Source organism: Tinamus guttatus, unplaced genomic scaffold (assembly GCF_059628265.1).
Source record: "Tinamus guttatus ecotype Peru unplaced genomic scaffold, ASM5962826v1 Tinamus_guttatus_pri_ptg000317l, whole genome shotgun sequence".
Lineage (NCBI taxonomy): Eukaryota > Metazoa > Chordata > Aves > Tinamiformes > Tinamidae > Tinamus > Tinamus guttatus.
The window spans coordinates 303302-317742 of record NW_028288851.1 but is presented as its reverse complement, the minus strand read 5'-3'; the positions used below and the strand labels follow the sequence as shown (position 1 = coordinate 317742).

The 14441-nt window shown below is 63.4% G+C and overlaps 2 protein-coding genes across 3 annotated transcripts in view; both read right to left on the bottom strand.

Moving 5' to 3' along the window:
- Nucleotides 1–3334: 3334 nt before the first annotated feature.
- Nucleotides 3335–5529, bottom strand: CSPG5 (chondroitin sulfate proteoglycan 5). The gene is made up of 7 exons (XM_088528939.1): nt 5466–5529; nt 5116–5156; nt 4769–4977; nt 4124–4714; nt 3744–3932; nt 3596–3668; nt 3335–3520 (listed from the first exon to the last, which is right to left on the bottom strand). The coding sequence occupies exons 1-7, from the start codon at nt 5527–5529 to the stop codon at nt 3359–3361; spliced, it is 1329 nt and encodes a 442-aa protein (XP_088385065.1). The 3' UTR covers nt 3335–3358.
- Nucleotides 5530–8977: 3448 nt separating this feature from the next.
- The window catches only part of SMARCC1 (SWI/SNF related BAF chromatin remodeling complex subunit C1), a 72315-nt gene continuing 66851 nt past the window's right edge, over nt 8978–14441 (bottom strand). For both annotated transcript variants that reach the window (XM_088528927.1, XM_088528928.1), the window contains 2 exons: nt 10037–10213; nt 8978–9063 (listed from right to left, as the gene is read on the bottom strand). In XM_088528927.1, the coding sequence (XP_088385053.1) occupies nt 8978–9063; nt 10037–10213 (263 nt within the window). The remainder of the gene's footprint in view (nt 9064–10036; nt 10214–14441) is intronic.

Sequence of the window (14441 nt, the reverse complement as noted above, 5' to 3'; positions counted from 1 at the left end):
TGCTGAGTGGCGGTGTTAGAAAGACACCTAGAAAGGGGGAAGCACAACAAAATCCAGATCCGTGTTGGTGACGGAGCAAAATCCATGTCCAGGTGGTGGCTGCTGGAGAGCTCTGGGGGTTCATCCCACCCCAGCTCCTAGGAGGATTTTATGGGGAACTGATAGTGCAGGCAGAGAATAAACCAAGGAATGAAGGTGAAGGGCAGTGGGTCCCGGTCTGTCTTTTTTCCGCTGGTTTCCCTAAGCTCCCTCCATAGGCCAGTCAAGGTGTAGGGGAAGGTGACAGGAACGGCCGCGGTGTCGACCCCGGGCGAAGAGGAGCTCGTGATCCCGCTCCACCGCGGCCGCAGGACGGAGCGGGAGACCTGAACAGGCGGAAACACCCCAGAGCAGCTGGATGCACAGGCAGAAACACTGCGGAGCAGCTGGACGCACAGGCGGAGGCGCCTGGAGCAGCCGGACGCACAGGCGGAGACACCCGGAGCAGCCGGACGCACAGGCGGAGGCGCCCGGAGCGGGTGTTGGTCACCGTGCTCCGCTCCGGCGCCGCCGCCTCCCGATCCCGGCGCAGCCGCTTCCTCCGGCGCCGCGCGGTCCCTCTCCGCCGCTTCCAGCCATGACTTGGTTGCTAATCGCCCGCGGCCGCCGGGAATCGTTTGCCGCATCCGCAAAGCGGGAGAGGGCCGTTCCCGCTCCGCTTTCCGGGTCACCTTTAGAAGCCGCTTTTCCCTCTCGCAGCGCAGCACCTGCCGGCGCTCCGTGTGGGATCCCCGGGCATTTTCCAATGCAGATTGAAAAAAAAAACACCCAGAAACGTGTGGAAAACAGCAGGGCTCGGGCGGCAAAGTCACGTCAGCGGGAAGCGGCGTCCTGGCCACGAGCGAAACGGCATCAAAGCGGCCGGGAAGCCGCTCTGCTCGCGCACGCGGGCGCTGCCGCCTTCCTCCCCTTGCCCTTCACACTCCTCCTCGTCCTCTTGGACCCTCTGCAGCATTTCGGCCCCTCCTGCTGCCCTTCCCGCCTCTCCCGCTGCTTCTTGGCCTTCCCGATCACGGAGCGCCGTGGCGATTCCCATTTCCGCACCCTCTCCCGCCCGGAACCTCGTTATCGTCTCGCAGAGCCTTCCCGAAATCCGTGGTTTTTTCCAGCATCTGCGGAATTGCTCCTCGTTAACGTGGGGGGCGCACATGGAGCGGAGCGGCGTTCCCGTGGGATGGAACAGGCGGCGGGATCGTCCCATGTACCCACACAGCGACTGTCCCATCCCTTTCGGAGAGGCCGTTCAGCTCCTCAGGGGCTGTTCCCGCTGCTCCATGGCTCCTCATGGAATCGTTGTGGTTGGCAAAGCCCTTCCCGCCCATGGGCTCCTCCCGGGCCTTCCGCATCCCGCTGGCTCCTCCTGCACCCCTGTCCCTTCTCCGGTGGCCTCGTGTCTCCCGAGGAGCCGTGTCCCAAATCCCGCGGGGTCCCTTGAGACCCTCCTTGTCCCTGCGACGCCGCTGGATCCACGGCAGCTTCTCCGAGTGTCCTGGGATGAAGCTCCGAGCTCCCCCATTCCGTGGTCCTTCCCATTGCACCCCTCCATCTGCACCGACATCTCGGCGCCTCGTTTCTTTCCCTGGATATCTCCTTGTAGCCGGCATCTTCAAAGCCTCATTAAAAACCAACCCCACGAGCGAATCCTTGGATTCCCAGCCTGTTTTGTCCATAAATCTGGGCACAGCCCGATGCTCCCCTGCCCATTCCCAGCGCTGCCGCGTTTTCTTGTTCCTCCTAATGATGCCCGCGATTTCCATCTCAATTTGCGCCCCGGCCTTCCCGACTTTGTCCCCGCGTGCTTATTGCCGCCCTCGTCATTGTCCCGGGTAATTTGACCTAGTTCCCACTTTCCGCAGACGCTTTTGAGGTGGCCAAGCTGCTTCCCGCCGGAGCGTCCGGGCGCTCCGGCCTCTGAAGAGCGTCCAGCTCCCTGCACCTTCCAAGGAGCCCCGGGCGATCCCGATCCCGCTTCCCGTCCCTCCCGCAGCCCTTGGCACGGGATGAGGCTCCGTGCTCGAGCCCGGCCAAACTGCTGCCGTCTTCGAGTTTCCCAAAAAAACAGCCAAATTGGAGGGTGTTTTTTGTGTTTCGACAATTCCTCCGCTTTGCATGGAGCTGGGAATTGCTTCCCGGTGAACTGAGCGCGCTGGCCGACACGATGAAAAGCAGGGAAAACCGCGGGTCAGGGCCCCGAGCGCTTCCTGGCAGCGGCTCTTTCCCACACGGAGGGATTTTGCTTTTCTCCTGCCTTTAAATCCAGGGTCGGTTCCGCTTCACACGGCGCTCGCTCCCGCCTGGAATGAGCTGGGGAGCAACAGAGCCGCGTTCGGCTGAAAGGGAACGGGTGCCCCTTGCACCGATGGGAGGATCAACCCATGGGAGACGCAGGGGACACCCCTGGCCAGGGGGGATGGACACTATTCCAGAGGGACGGATCCAATCCCAGGGGAGACAGATCCCATCCCAGGGGATTCTATCCCAGGTGGGACGGATCCCAGCCCAGGTTGGATGGATCCCAATCCCACATGGGCTGGATCCCATCACCTGTTGCTGCAGGGACTGGAGTCCATCCAACTCCCAGGAAAACCCCATGCTGGGAAGGACGGACACGGCTCCGCAGGCAGCGGGACGGCCGGGCTGGGACTCCCGCTCCTTTTCCTCCCCTCATCCCGTTCTCCGGCCGCTTCGGCCCCGTTTTGCCACGGAACAGGGAAGAAAAGCGCCGCGTGGCTACGTGCCGGCGCCGCGAGCGGCTCCGCTGCCAATTCCCGGCCCGGAGCCCTCGGCCCGGCCCCGCACAAAGGGCGGCCGCCCCCGGCGCCGCCAAACTACCCAAGCATTGAAATTTAATGAATTTGGGAGCATCCGACCGGCCGGGAGGCTCCCGAGGGCACCGCTCCGGCAGGAAGTGCCGGGATGGGGACAGGGAAGGGGCAGCGGCCACCGCGGTGATGCCACGGGATGGAGAGCCAGACGCCTAACCTTAATAATAACAGTAGTAATAAAGAAAAGAAAAAAGTTTTATTTCAAGGTCTTCCTCTGTTGTTGTTGTAGTCGTCTTTTTTTTTTTTCTTTTTTAAACCTGTATTTCAAAAAAAGTGGGGCCAAAGTACAAAAAAAAGCCAGTGGCGGGAGAGCAACGGTTTGGAAATCACAGCCTCCGACTACGGCAAGCGGCAGCCCGGGGCCTCGCGCGGGACGGGCACCATGGCGGGGAGGGAGGGGTGGGCTTTTTTTTCTCTTTTTGCCGATTTTGGCCGTTTTTCTCTGTACAAAACACACCAAAGCATGCCGGGGTGGGGGCGGTTCGGAGCGGGGGCTACGCCAGGTTGTTGGGGAGGCAGTTGGTGCCGGCGCCGTCGGGCTCCGCTTTGGCGGGCGGGCGCTTGGGCGAGGGGGCGCCGGGCACGAAGGCCTCGTCCTCCTCCTCCTTCCGGGCGCCGGGCTGCGGCGGCTCCGGCGCCTTGGAGCCGCCGTCGTCCTGCGGGACACGGGGGCGGCGCGTGAGGAGCCGGCGCGCGCGGGCGCCGCGGGCGCCGCGGCCGCGGGACCTTACGTTGGGGTGGGAGCCCTCGGCGATGGTGGACAGCGAGAAGTTGTCGTTGTGGAGCTCGGACGGGCTGCGGTATCTGCGGGGGGGACAGCGGGGCCGTGAGCGGCGCGCGCGGGGTCTGCGGCGCCGGGGCCGCGCGGGCGCCGCTCACTTGGTCTTGCGCAGTTTGCTGTTCTCCGTCTTGAGCAGGTAGAGCTTCTTGGCGAAGAAGACGGTGAGCATGAAGAGCAGCAGCAGCACCAGGGCGGCCGAGCCCACGGCCACGCACAGCACCTGGAAGTCGGTGACGACGGCCTCGCAGCGCGGGCCCTTGTGCCACGTGTAGGCCTGCGTGTTGCACCTGCGCGGGGCGGCCGTGAGCGCCCGGCCCGTCGGCCCCGCGCAGGCGCCGCCGCTCCCGGCCACAATCTGCCGCGGCCGATTAGCGGGGCCGGCCCTGACCTAATTCCTGCCGCGGCGGCGGCGCCGCCGGGGGGGCCGGGAACAGGCGGAGGCCGAGGGAACCCCCGGCGCGCGCGGTGCCGCGCTCACCTGCAGAAGGCGCCGAGACTCTCCACCACGTAGCACTGGCCGCCGTTGTGGCAGTAGCCGGGCACGAGGTCGCAGAGGGAGCGGCAGGAGCCGTTGTGGCGCGCGTAGCCGCTGCGGCACTCGGCGCTGCCGTTGTCCGGCCCGGCCGCGGGCGCCGGCACCGCGCGCTCCGGGGCGGGCGGCAGCGGGGCCGCGTCGCGGCGCCCCGTGGGCCGGGGCTCGTGCGGCGCCGTGGGGACGCCGGGCGCCGCCGGGGTGGGCGCCCGCGTGCCGTTCTCGTCCTCCAGCCCCCCGGCCTCGTCGTCCTCCTCGTCCTCGTCCTCCTCGGCGTCCAGGTCGTCCTCGTCGGCCTCCTCGTCGCCGTCGGTGTAGAAGGAGGTGGTGGGGTAGAAGTCGGCCTCGTCGAAGGGCGTGAAGTCGTCGTAGAGCTCGCGCAGCGCCCACGGCGTGGCGGCCGCCCGCCCCGCGCCCGCCGCCCCCTCGGCCCCCTCGAACAGCTCGTAGTAGTCGACGTCGAGGATTTCGGCCACCGTCCGGCCGGCGGGCGACGGCCCGGCCGTGCCGGGGGCTCCGGGCGCCGCCGCGTCCGGCCGGGCCCGCGCGGAGCCGCCGGCCTCAGGGGCCGCGCTGGCCGCGGCCGCCCACGGCTCCAGGGGCTCCCAGCCGCGGGGCGGCCCCGGCGTGGGGACGGCGGCCGGGTCGGTGCCGGGGCCGCCGGTTGGGAGCCCCTCGACGGCGCCCGCGGCGGGTGGCGGGGACGGCTCCCCGCTGCCGGCCTCCGCGGCGGCCTCGCCGGGGCAGCCCGGACACGGCGCGGGCTGCGGTGACGCCGCGGGCTCCGGCAGCGCGGGGGGCTGCGGGGCGGCGCGGGCGGCCCCGGGGGGCTCTAGCCGGGCGCTCTCGGGCCCGGTGACGTTGGCGGCGCCCGCGGGGGCATCGGTGGCGCCGAGGGGCGGCCGGGGGCTGCTGCTGCCGCCGCCCGCGCGGGCCCGGCCCGCGGCCTCGCTGGCGGCGCGGGGAGCCCACGTGGAGGCTGCGGGGCACGAGGAGGCTCAGGGGGCGCCCGGGGGGCACGAGGACCCTCCCCCCCTCCCGCCCCGCCCGCAACAGCCGCCCGGGAACAACCGCAGCCACCGACAGCCCCGGCCCGACCCCCGCCCGCCCGAGCGCCCCCCCGCGCGGGCTCCGCTGCGGGGAACGCGGAGCCCCCCGGGCCGCCCCCGCCGCCGCCCCCCGGGCCGGGGCTGGATGCGGGGCCGGGCGCCGCGGAGCCCCGTCCCGCCGCCCCCCCCGCGCCACGGTCCCCCCCGATCCCCCCCGTACGCACCGGGCGCGGCGGGGCCGAGGGCGGCGAGCGCCAGGAGCAGCGCGAGGGCGGCGCGGGGCCGAGGAGCCGCGGGGGCCATGGCGGCATGGACGGAGCTGCGGCACCGCCGCCGCCAGCGGCACCGGCACCGGCTCCGCCCGCGCCCCGCGCTCCCGCCGCCGCCGCCGCCGCGCCGGGGGGCCGGGCCGGGCCGGGGGCCGGGCCGAGCGGCTCCGCCCGCCGCCGCCGCCGCCGCGAGCCCGAGCCCGGGATCGGCAACCGGGAGGCGCCGCCGCCCCGGGAACGGGGACCGGGAAGCCGGGCAGGGCCCCCCCCCACCACCGCGGGCGCAGGGAGCCGGCCCCGGCCCTGCCGCCCCCGCTCCAGAACCGGCACCGGGAGCCCGGTCCGCAGGTCCCGCCCTGCCCCTCCTGCGGCCCCGCGGTCCCCGTGGGCTCCGGGCATCCCGCACCGGGACCCCTAGGGACCCCCTGGCAGCGGGATCCAACCCAGGATTCCCCAGCAGGACCCAGGACCCATCCTGGGATTCCCTGTTGGTACCCAGGACCCATCCCATGGGAGTCCCATCCGACAGCACTGGGAGCTCTGACCGTCCCGGATGGCACCTTACCTGGGGAGCCCCCAGGTCCCCACGCACAGGGCCGGGTGCTGGTGGGATTTGGGGTGACAGTGGGTGATGGTGGGTGCTGGGTGACAGCAGGACACTGGGTGACAGCAAGGTGGCCGCAGGGAGCTGGGTGTTCATGGGGTGCTGGGTGACAGCAGGGTCCCGGGTGGTGGTAGGACACCGGGGGACAGCATGGTGAAGGCTGACAGCAAAGAGGGACGGGACGCTGGGATCTGGGGTGACAGACAGGTCCTGGGTGACAGCAGGACACCAAGTGACCGCATGGAGGTGGGTGACAGCACAGAGATGGGTGACAGCAGCATCCAGGGTGACAGCGAGCTCCGGGGTGGCACCAGGACAGCGGGTGGCAGCTGCGGGCCGGGGCGCCGCGGCAGGGGGACCCCGGGCTCCGGTGCCCGCGAGGGGCTGCACCTGCTTAACATTCCCGGCGCTTCCGCTGCCGCCCGGAGCCCCGCGCGTTTCCAAGGGGACGGGCCGGGGCCTGGGAAAGGGGGGCCTGGGAAGGGGTCGTGCGGAAGCGGCCGGCGCTGCCGCAGGGCCCCGGAGCTGCGGGCGGACGGACGGAGGCGCCGGGGCCCCGCGAGGCCGCGGGTGATGCCCAAGCGCACGCGGGTGCGATCCAGTCCCGGCTTTAAAAATAAAACACGGGATTAAGGAGAGGGGCCGGAGCTTCCCTGCGGAGCCGCCGCCGCTCCCGGCTCCCCTCTGCCACCAAGCGCTCGTGGGCAGCGGGGCCACGAAGAGGCCAAACCCTGCGGTTTTGGGCAAGAGCGAAGGGCGTCGCTGCCAGGCGGCGGTGGGAGAACCCGACTGTCCCCAGGGCAGGAGCCGGTGCCCGGCCACACCGGGACCCCCTCTCTGCTCCCAGCGACCGGCACCGCCGCAGGGAGCCTCCGTCTGCCGGCACGTCAGGAACTGCAGGACGGACTGGGAGGCTCCAGGTCCTGCGAAGCTTTTCCAGGCTTCGGAAGAGGAGAAGCGGCTCCGAGGCTGCCACGAGGAACTGCCCTCTGCTCCGTCCTGGCAAAACGTCTGCAAGGGGTAAAAGGAAGAACAGCAACGGTGGCCGGGAGCGCAGGGGAGAGCTGCGAGCAGGGGGCGGGTGGTTGGACCGGCCGATCTGGGGTATCCGGAGCTCCCTGCGGCGCTGTCCCGAGCGGAAGGGACGCGGGTCCTTCCCGCGCGGCGGCGCCGAGGAGGCAACGGCAGCTCCCCAGAGCTTGTGCGAAGCGGGGCAAAACCCACCGTTTTCAGCCAATGCATGGCCCAGATTGGGAGGAAAGAGACTCCAGACAAACGGGCACATGCTTTGTACAAAAACCTTTTTTAATTTCACAAAATCGGGTGGCTGTGTCGCAGGATTAAAACCGGCCCTATACAGAGGATCAGATGAAAAAGTCAGCACGTGTATTATTTATACAGAAACACAACAGTGTCAAGAATTCAGGTACTCTGTAGGATCAGCACTAGTACAGTAAAAAATAAGTCTCCGTCTGGATCCTTTATATTGTGAAGTTGATCACGCTAAAAACAACCTGAGGTTTTGCTAAAGCGGGTTCCGGCCTGCAGCCGTGGCGGATCCTGGGAGCGGGATGTGGCGGATCCTGGGAGCGGGATGCGGCGTTCCCGGGGGCCATGGGGTGCTGCGGCTCCTGGGAGCGGGATGTGGCGGATCCTGGGAGCGGGACGCGGCGGATCCTGGGAGCGGGACGCGGCGTTCCCGGGGGCCATGGGGTGCTGCAGATCCTGGGAGCGGGACGCGGCGGATCCTGGGAGCGGGACGTGGGACACGGCGGTCCCGCGCACAAAGACCCGCGCGCCCTTCCCGGCCGCCCTCCCCTGCTCCTTTTGGGGCCGCGTTGGACGCGGTTCTGTCGGACGCGTCCCCCCGCTCAGGCCTCGTCCCCACGGGGCGCCGGGCGCTCAGAGCCACCCTGGAGGGGCTCGGGAAGCTCCGCGGCGGATCCGACCCCTGCGGCTGCCAACGCACCCAGGCGGCGGGTTGGGGCAGTGGCTGCAGGAGGTAGTTCTGGCACCCGCCACCCCAGCCCAGCCCCTTCATCGCTACCTACTGTTCTGTTTTTTGTTCTTTTTTTTTTTTTTTTTTAAAGTAAAAAGTATATGCTCCAAAAAGAGGGACTAAAAATCACGTTTTTGTTTTTTTTTTTTTCCTCAGTTGGCTACTGTACCAAACTACTTGGAGGGAAGGTTCAACTACCACCTTTGAAGACAAAAAAAAAAAAAAAAAGTAAAATCTGGAGCAAGAAAACTCCTACCGTTGAGTGGTTTTATTCCAATTGATTCACTCCTGGCTTCCTTCGCACCGGATCAATATTTTCTTTAATAAGTTAGTGAGGCAGCCCCAGGACTCAGCTCCTGTCCCTAGTGAGGAGGTGTGGGTATGGATGGAGCCGGCGTTGCTGCCCCCTCCGCGCTCCAGCACGCCCGGGTTCTCCTTTTCTGCCCAAATCGCTGCTTTGGTGCCCGAGCTTTGCTGGCTCTGCCTGGAGAGCCAGAAGATGGAGCGACGGGTGAAGGCGGCACCTGCTCCAGCCCCACAAACCACTTACGGTTGAGGCCATAGGAGCGGAGGCGGCTCCAAGGCGAGCGGAGCGCGCGGGCGTCCCGCCGGCACCTTCCATCCCGACGCTTCCCGCCGGGATGCCGGCTCCTGCCGCGCTAAGGGCAGGGCGGAGCGGGGGAAGCCGTGCACGGGCTCCTATACGTGTATGTATGTGTGTGCACACGTATGTGCATGCGTGTCCGTGCACACACACGGCCGGGGGGCAGGCGGGAGCCTCCGAGGGGACAGGAGGTAACTGAGGAATGGGTTTTTGGTCGCCACGGTGCTGCTGTAGAAGTTCCTTCCTTCCTTCCTTCCTTCCCTCCTTGCCGGCGCTTAGGGAGCTGCCGAGGCCGGCGCGGCTCCCGCTGGAGGGGGGGTCACCCCTTCTGCTGGCGGCGGCGGCTGCGCGGGAGCGGGATCTGCGGGAAAACAGAGGGAAACGCTGGGCCGGGAGCAGGGAAAACACCCGGCCGAGGGAACAGGCGACTCGGGCAGCTCCGCATCAACCAGCCTGGAGCTCGGCCCCCGCTCCGGAGCCCTCGGGTTATGGCTCCTGCCCGTTTAAAGCACAAGTAACAACACGGTTTATAAACAGAGCCTGCACTTCAACTCCGAACAGCAAAGACACGTTGGAGCAGAGGCTTCTGGAGCTGCGGCAGGAGGAGAGGAGGGAGGGGTGGAAAAGGCCAGTTCCAGTGTACACAAAGGAGATGCTAATGGAACATGACCGACCTGTTTAATAGGGGGTGGAAAGAGAAGTCAACGTAGGGGAAAAGAGCAAGCGGAAACACAACCTGACAAGATATCCCCAGTGGTGGAGGCTGAGGAAAGGGCACGAAAACCAGGGAAAGCCAAAGCACGAGAGGAGCAGAGAGGCCGTGTGTGAACAAACAGCCTCAGAGCAGGCGTCTCATGGTGACGTGAGCCAACACCAGCGAGCGCTGACACCACGCAAGGAACATTCCTACGGACCCTTTGCTTCCTCCTAATTAGGGCTTCCCCTTTGGAATTGCACAACGTGAGGTGTTCACTAAGGTACCGTTGAACTGGATTGTATTCCAATCTCAACTATTTAGGGATTTAACTACAGTTAATTGAACCCCCGTGTGCATTACTTCGGATTGACAGAGGTTTTTGACGGTGAGCACAAAGCCTTAGAGTCGTTATAAATAAAAAAAGGGATGTTATAAATAAAATAAAGGACAATAGCATCCGCCTGGATGCCTAGAGGGGAGACAAGCACTTAAAGCTTCCAGCACACCTCTGGCACCAATGTTTGGCTGCCGAGACGCACGGATCTCGTTTCCCAGCACGTAAGGGGGTTTCGGCTAGGCTGCCGTTCCCAGCGCCGGGAACGCCGCGCTCGGAGCCTCGCGCCGGGGCTGCACTCACACAGGCCGTTGGGAGCTGCCAGAGGGATGCGCGGTCCGATGAGGTTTCCCGCCATGGGCGCCATGCCGGGCGGAGCGGGGCCGCTCCCGGCGGGATGGATGTTGGCTGACACACTTGGCATCATCCGGCCGGGCATGGGCTGCCCAGGGAGCATCGAACCTGGCCCCGGCATCTGACCTGCAAGAACGTTAAAAGGACACAGTAATGGAACATGCTGGAAACACGAGTGATGGGAAAAGCACAGCAAAAAGCACAGAAGAGTCTAGATGTGCTCAGGAAAAGACAGTTCTGTAACGGAGCCAGCTCCATCCCCGCTCCAAATGCCACCTGAGTCACCCCGAAGGAAAAGCTTCTCCACTGCCAATGTCAACATATTTGCTGCAAGAACAACTGCTGGGTGCTTTATTGTCACAAACACCCATGCAATAAGCAACGGGAGAGCCCGCTCCGCGTCAGAGCTCCCTGCCTGACGAAGCCTTGGGAAAGGGACCCACGTTAGCGATGGAAACGGAGCTGCGGGAGCCAAACCGCCCCGGGAGAACACGGCAAAGCCCTCGGTGAGCAGGAGCCGGCGCAAAGCCCCACGGATCGGCCCTTCCCGGCGCAGGACGGGCCCTTCCCGGCGCTCCGCGCTCGCCCCGGCTGCGTTCCGTAAGGCTCCTGTCGGCTCCTTCCTCCTGCCGGGCAGCGCTGCCCCGGAGTGCGTCGAGGGCTAACGCTGCGCTGGAGATGCGAGCAGACGGAGCGGATCCTCCGCCACCGGCAGCTCCTCGTGGCCAGGGCTCCGGTCCGGGAAGGAGAGCCCGGAGCTCGCGCCAGGACAACGCGGCCGCGGGAGCTCCGTGCAGGGCTGCCGCGTCCCCACGCTCCCGGCCTGGCTCAGAGCGGGATGCGCCGGGTCCCGCTGCAGGAGCTGGGATTCTCCTCTGACCCGTGTGACGGATGCGGGAACTTCTGCCGTGCCTGCTGATGTGCGGTGGCCCGTGGCGCCGCAGTCACGGCACGTGGAACAGCAGCTTGAGCTCCAGTTGCTAACATTGCCAGTGTGAAATATTTTAAAAAGCATGGAAAAACCCCTCCAGAAATCCTCCACACGCAGCGTGAATCTTCAGCAGTTGCTTCTGCAAACACAGCCCGTCCCCTGGGAGCCACAACAGCAAGGCTGCTTTTCCTTCACAGACAAGGATTCGAGCATTCTCCTTGTGGTCCCAGTAAGTTCCACACTCCTCAAGTTGGAACATCTTGCACCCAAGATATATTTCTTTTAAACAGAGACGTGGACTCAGCGTAGACACTTAGGTCCACAGTTAATGCCCATCAGAGGGGCAAGAAGATGGATGAGTGTGACAGCACAAGGCTCTTACTCTGTTTCTTACGGCCTTCCCAAGTACCAGCTGTGGCCCATGACACGAGGACCTTCGTGCAGAGCCAGCGCACACACGTTTGCACTGTCTATTTGCAGAAATCTGGGTTTGCCAGGCAGGAGAGCAACAGAGCCAACACACCAAGAGTGAACCATGGAAACCTGTCTGGATGCAGGCTGGCTCTCACGCAAGGTGAGCGCAGGAATCCGCCTCCTCCTGCGTCCGCATCGTCTCCCGGGAAGGGGATGGCCCCGAGCAGCAGGCCTGGTGCGCTGCTGCATGGGGACAGCACTATTAGGCTGTTAAGAATCATAGAATCATGAAATCACAGAATGCTGAAGGTTGGCAGGGACCTCTCGAGGTCACCCAGTCCAACCCCTGCACACGCAGGGTCACCTAGAGCACGTGGCACAGGGCTGCGTCCAAGCGGGTTTGGAGATCTCCAGAGAAGGAGACTCCACAACCTCTCTGGGCAGCCTGTTCCAGGGCTCTGGCACCCTCACTGGGAAGGGATTTTTCCTTAAGTTCCTGGGGAACTTTTGGTGTTTCAGTTTGGGGCCGTTTCCTCTAGTTCTGTCGGTGGCCACCAGTGAAAAGAGGCCGCCCCATCCTCCTCACTGCCTCCCTTGAGGTACTTCTAGACACTGCTCAGGTCCCCTCTCAGCCTTCTCTTCTCCAGCTGAACAGGCCCAGCTCCCTCAGCCTCTCCTCACAGGGCAGATGTTCCAGGCCCCTGATCATCCTTGTGGCCCTGCGCTGGACTCTCTCCAGCAGCTCCACATCCCTCTTGTCCTGTGGGGCCCAGAACTGGACACAATACTCCAGAACTGGACACAATACTCCAGAACTGGACACAATACTCCAGATGTGGCCTCACCAGGGCTGAGCAGAGGGGCAGGATCCCCTCCCTCGACCTGCTGGAAGCAGAAGCCCGGCTTGAGCAGATGTTGCTTTTAATGAACACTTATTAAAATAAAAACCCCTTTGGAAGGATCCAGAGCTGGGTCAGGCTTGCAATAGTGAAGTCTCACGCTCTACCGCTAGGCAGGGAGTCCCTCAGCGAAACGGAGACTTGGTTCTTTGTATTGCTCCATGTCTGCAAGTGGCTACGGTTTACGTGTTCACAGCAGCCACAGTCACAGCTAAAATCACTGTCAAAGGCAAATTAAATCAACTTTAAAATAATTTGCTTTCTTACAAGTTCAAATTGCGTGTCATCTCGCCAAATCTCACAACAATAACGGGAAGGACTTCACAGCCGACTCAAAGAACAACACTTTACAAGTGCTATTCTCCCAGTGCTGGCATATTTAAAAATAAGGGGCACTGCAGTTTTCCTGAAGCTACCCAGTAAGCCGAGAAGCTTCTCTATGTTTGAGAGCAGGGCTGGCTGTCTACTCTGTGACTTTTTTTTTTTTTTTTAGTATGCTACAATTTTATCTCAAAATTAACTAAAAGACCTTGCAGAGCAACAATCCTATCACGTAACAGAACTCCAAAATGCTGCGGTTGAGCAGTAATCAAGCAACACCCAACCAACCCGGGATTAAGCATGGGGAAATTGGTAGTACCACTACAGAGAGAGGAGGAAAAAAAAGAGTGCTGTTTCTACACAGATCATATGTTATTTCATTCTACAAGAGATACAGCTCCAAGACAGCGGCTCAAGCGTAAAATGTGAAAGTGTGACCTACATAAGGGGGAGAGCTTAAAACCAGCAGACGCAGGAAGAGATAAAGCCAAAAGGTTCAACAAAATGAGATTTAGCAGACTGAAAAAAAAGGCCTTTACATGTTAGATGTTTTTGACATTTTCTAATGCATGCTCTGAAGCACTGCGCAAGTAACCAAGGGAAAACTGCAAGTTTCCCTTATAATGAAATTTAAGAACTGTTTTTATAAGATGTCTAAGGTGTTTACTTACCTGTATTAAATCAGCCTCTACTTCTATTAAACTGGCTGCCTGAGGGGCACTAGAGTGGTAGGGACTCGATATATTTGTTTTCCTGTAGCGGGCAGCGGGTGTCGATTCGGATCCTGCTCCTCACCTCCCGCTGCTTCCCTTCCACCATGGGGCAGAGCTGCAGGAGCTGCTCGGGAGCGGATGGCCGGGAATTCCGACAGGGGGGAAGTGCTCGGCGCCGCGGCGCGCCCCGGATCTCTGCCGGGGATCCCTGCGCCCTCCTCGAACCTCCCTCTCTTCTTGCTGGATCGTCGCAGAAGCCGCAGGAGGGAAGCAGCTCAGCACCATTCCAGGCAGCGAGCTTCCCTGCGGCCTGCCGGGATGTGCTCCTTCCCAGGGCAAGTGGTTTTCGGGAGACCCTGGAATCTGCCCTGCTACCCGGCCTTGGAGCACGTCCTGCCCTGTGCAGGGCAATCCCTGTGGATAATTAAGCACGGCAGCTCCTGTGGCATCGGTCTCGGGAGGCGGGAGCCGCAATTCCCACTGGCACGCCGCGTTTCTGCCCCTTCCCGGGAGCGCTCCGTGCCGAGGCCGGAGCGGGACGCCCGCGGCTCTGCTCGCACGGAGCGCGCACGCCGCGGAGCCGCGGGCGCCGAGGGCAGGGACCTGCCAATACCCGTGTGCCGTTGATAATAGATGTGTGCGAGGAGCTCGGAGGGGCTCGACCTCGCGGAGAAGCTCTGCTGATAACCAGAAAGGCAACGCAAGGCAGGTCATGGAAACATCATCGGCGTCCTCGGCGGAACCGCCGTCCCCGCGCGGGCTCCGGGCTGCTCTTCCAGCCCCGCAGTGCTTTCTGCACGGCCACGTTTTGTAGGTGCTAACACAGAGCCCGGCTGCCAACGGCCAGGACTGGAACACCTTCCACCTGCCCTTGTTTCCAGCATGGCAAAAAGCTGCACACGCAGAAATTCCCCCTTTCCCAACTGTGTAAACAGCCTTCGGCACCAAAACCACAGTAAAGAAACCAACGTTGGTGCTTATATTCTGTCAAGAGGCAATTAAACCAACCTCCTTTCCATGGCAGACAAAAATATGAAATAGTCCCCAGTCTGCATTTAATAATGTTTGTGTATTCC

Excerpts from the sequence above, each read along its gene's own strand:
- CSPG5 (XM_088528939.1), bottom strand. The coding sequence starts at position 5,529 with ATGGCCCCCGCGGCTCCTCGGCCCCGCGCCGCCCTCGCGCTGCTCCTG. Across the intron at positions 3,933-4,123 it reads AGTCTCGGCGCCTTCTGCAG|GTGCAACACGCAGGCCTACA; the intron begins GTGAGCGCGGCA and ends CGCCCCGCGCAG. Across the intron at positions 3,521-3,595 it reads CCGAGGGCTCCCACCCCAAC|GACGACGGCGGCTCCAAGGC; the intron begins GTAAGGTCCCGC and ends CGTGTCCCGCAG.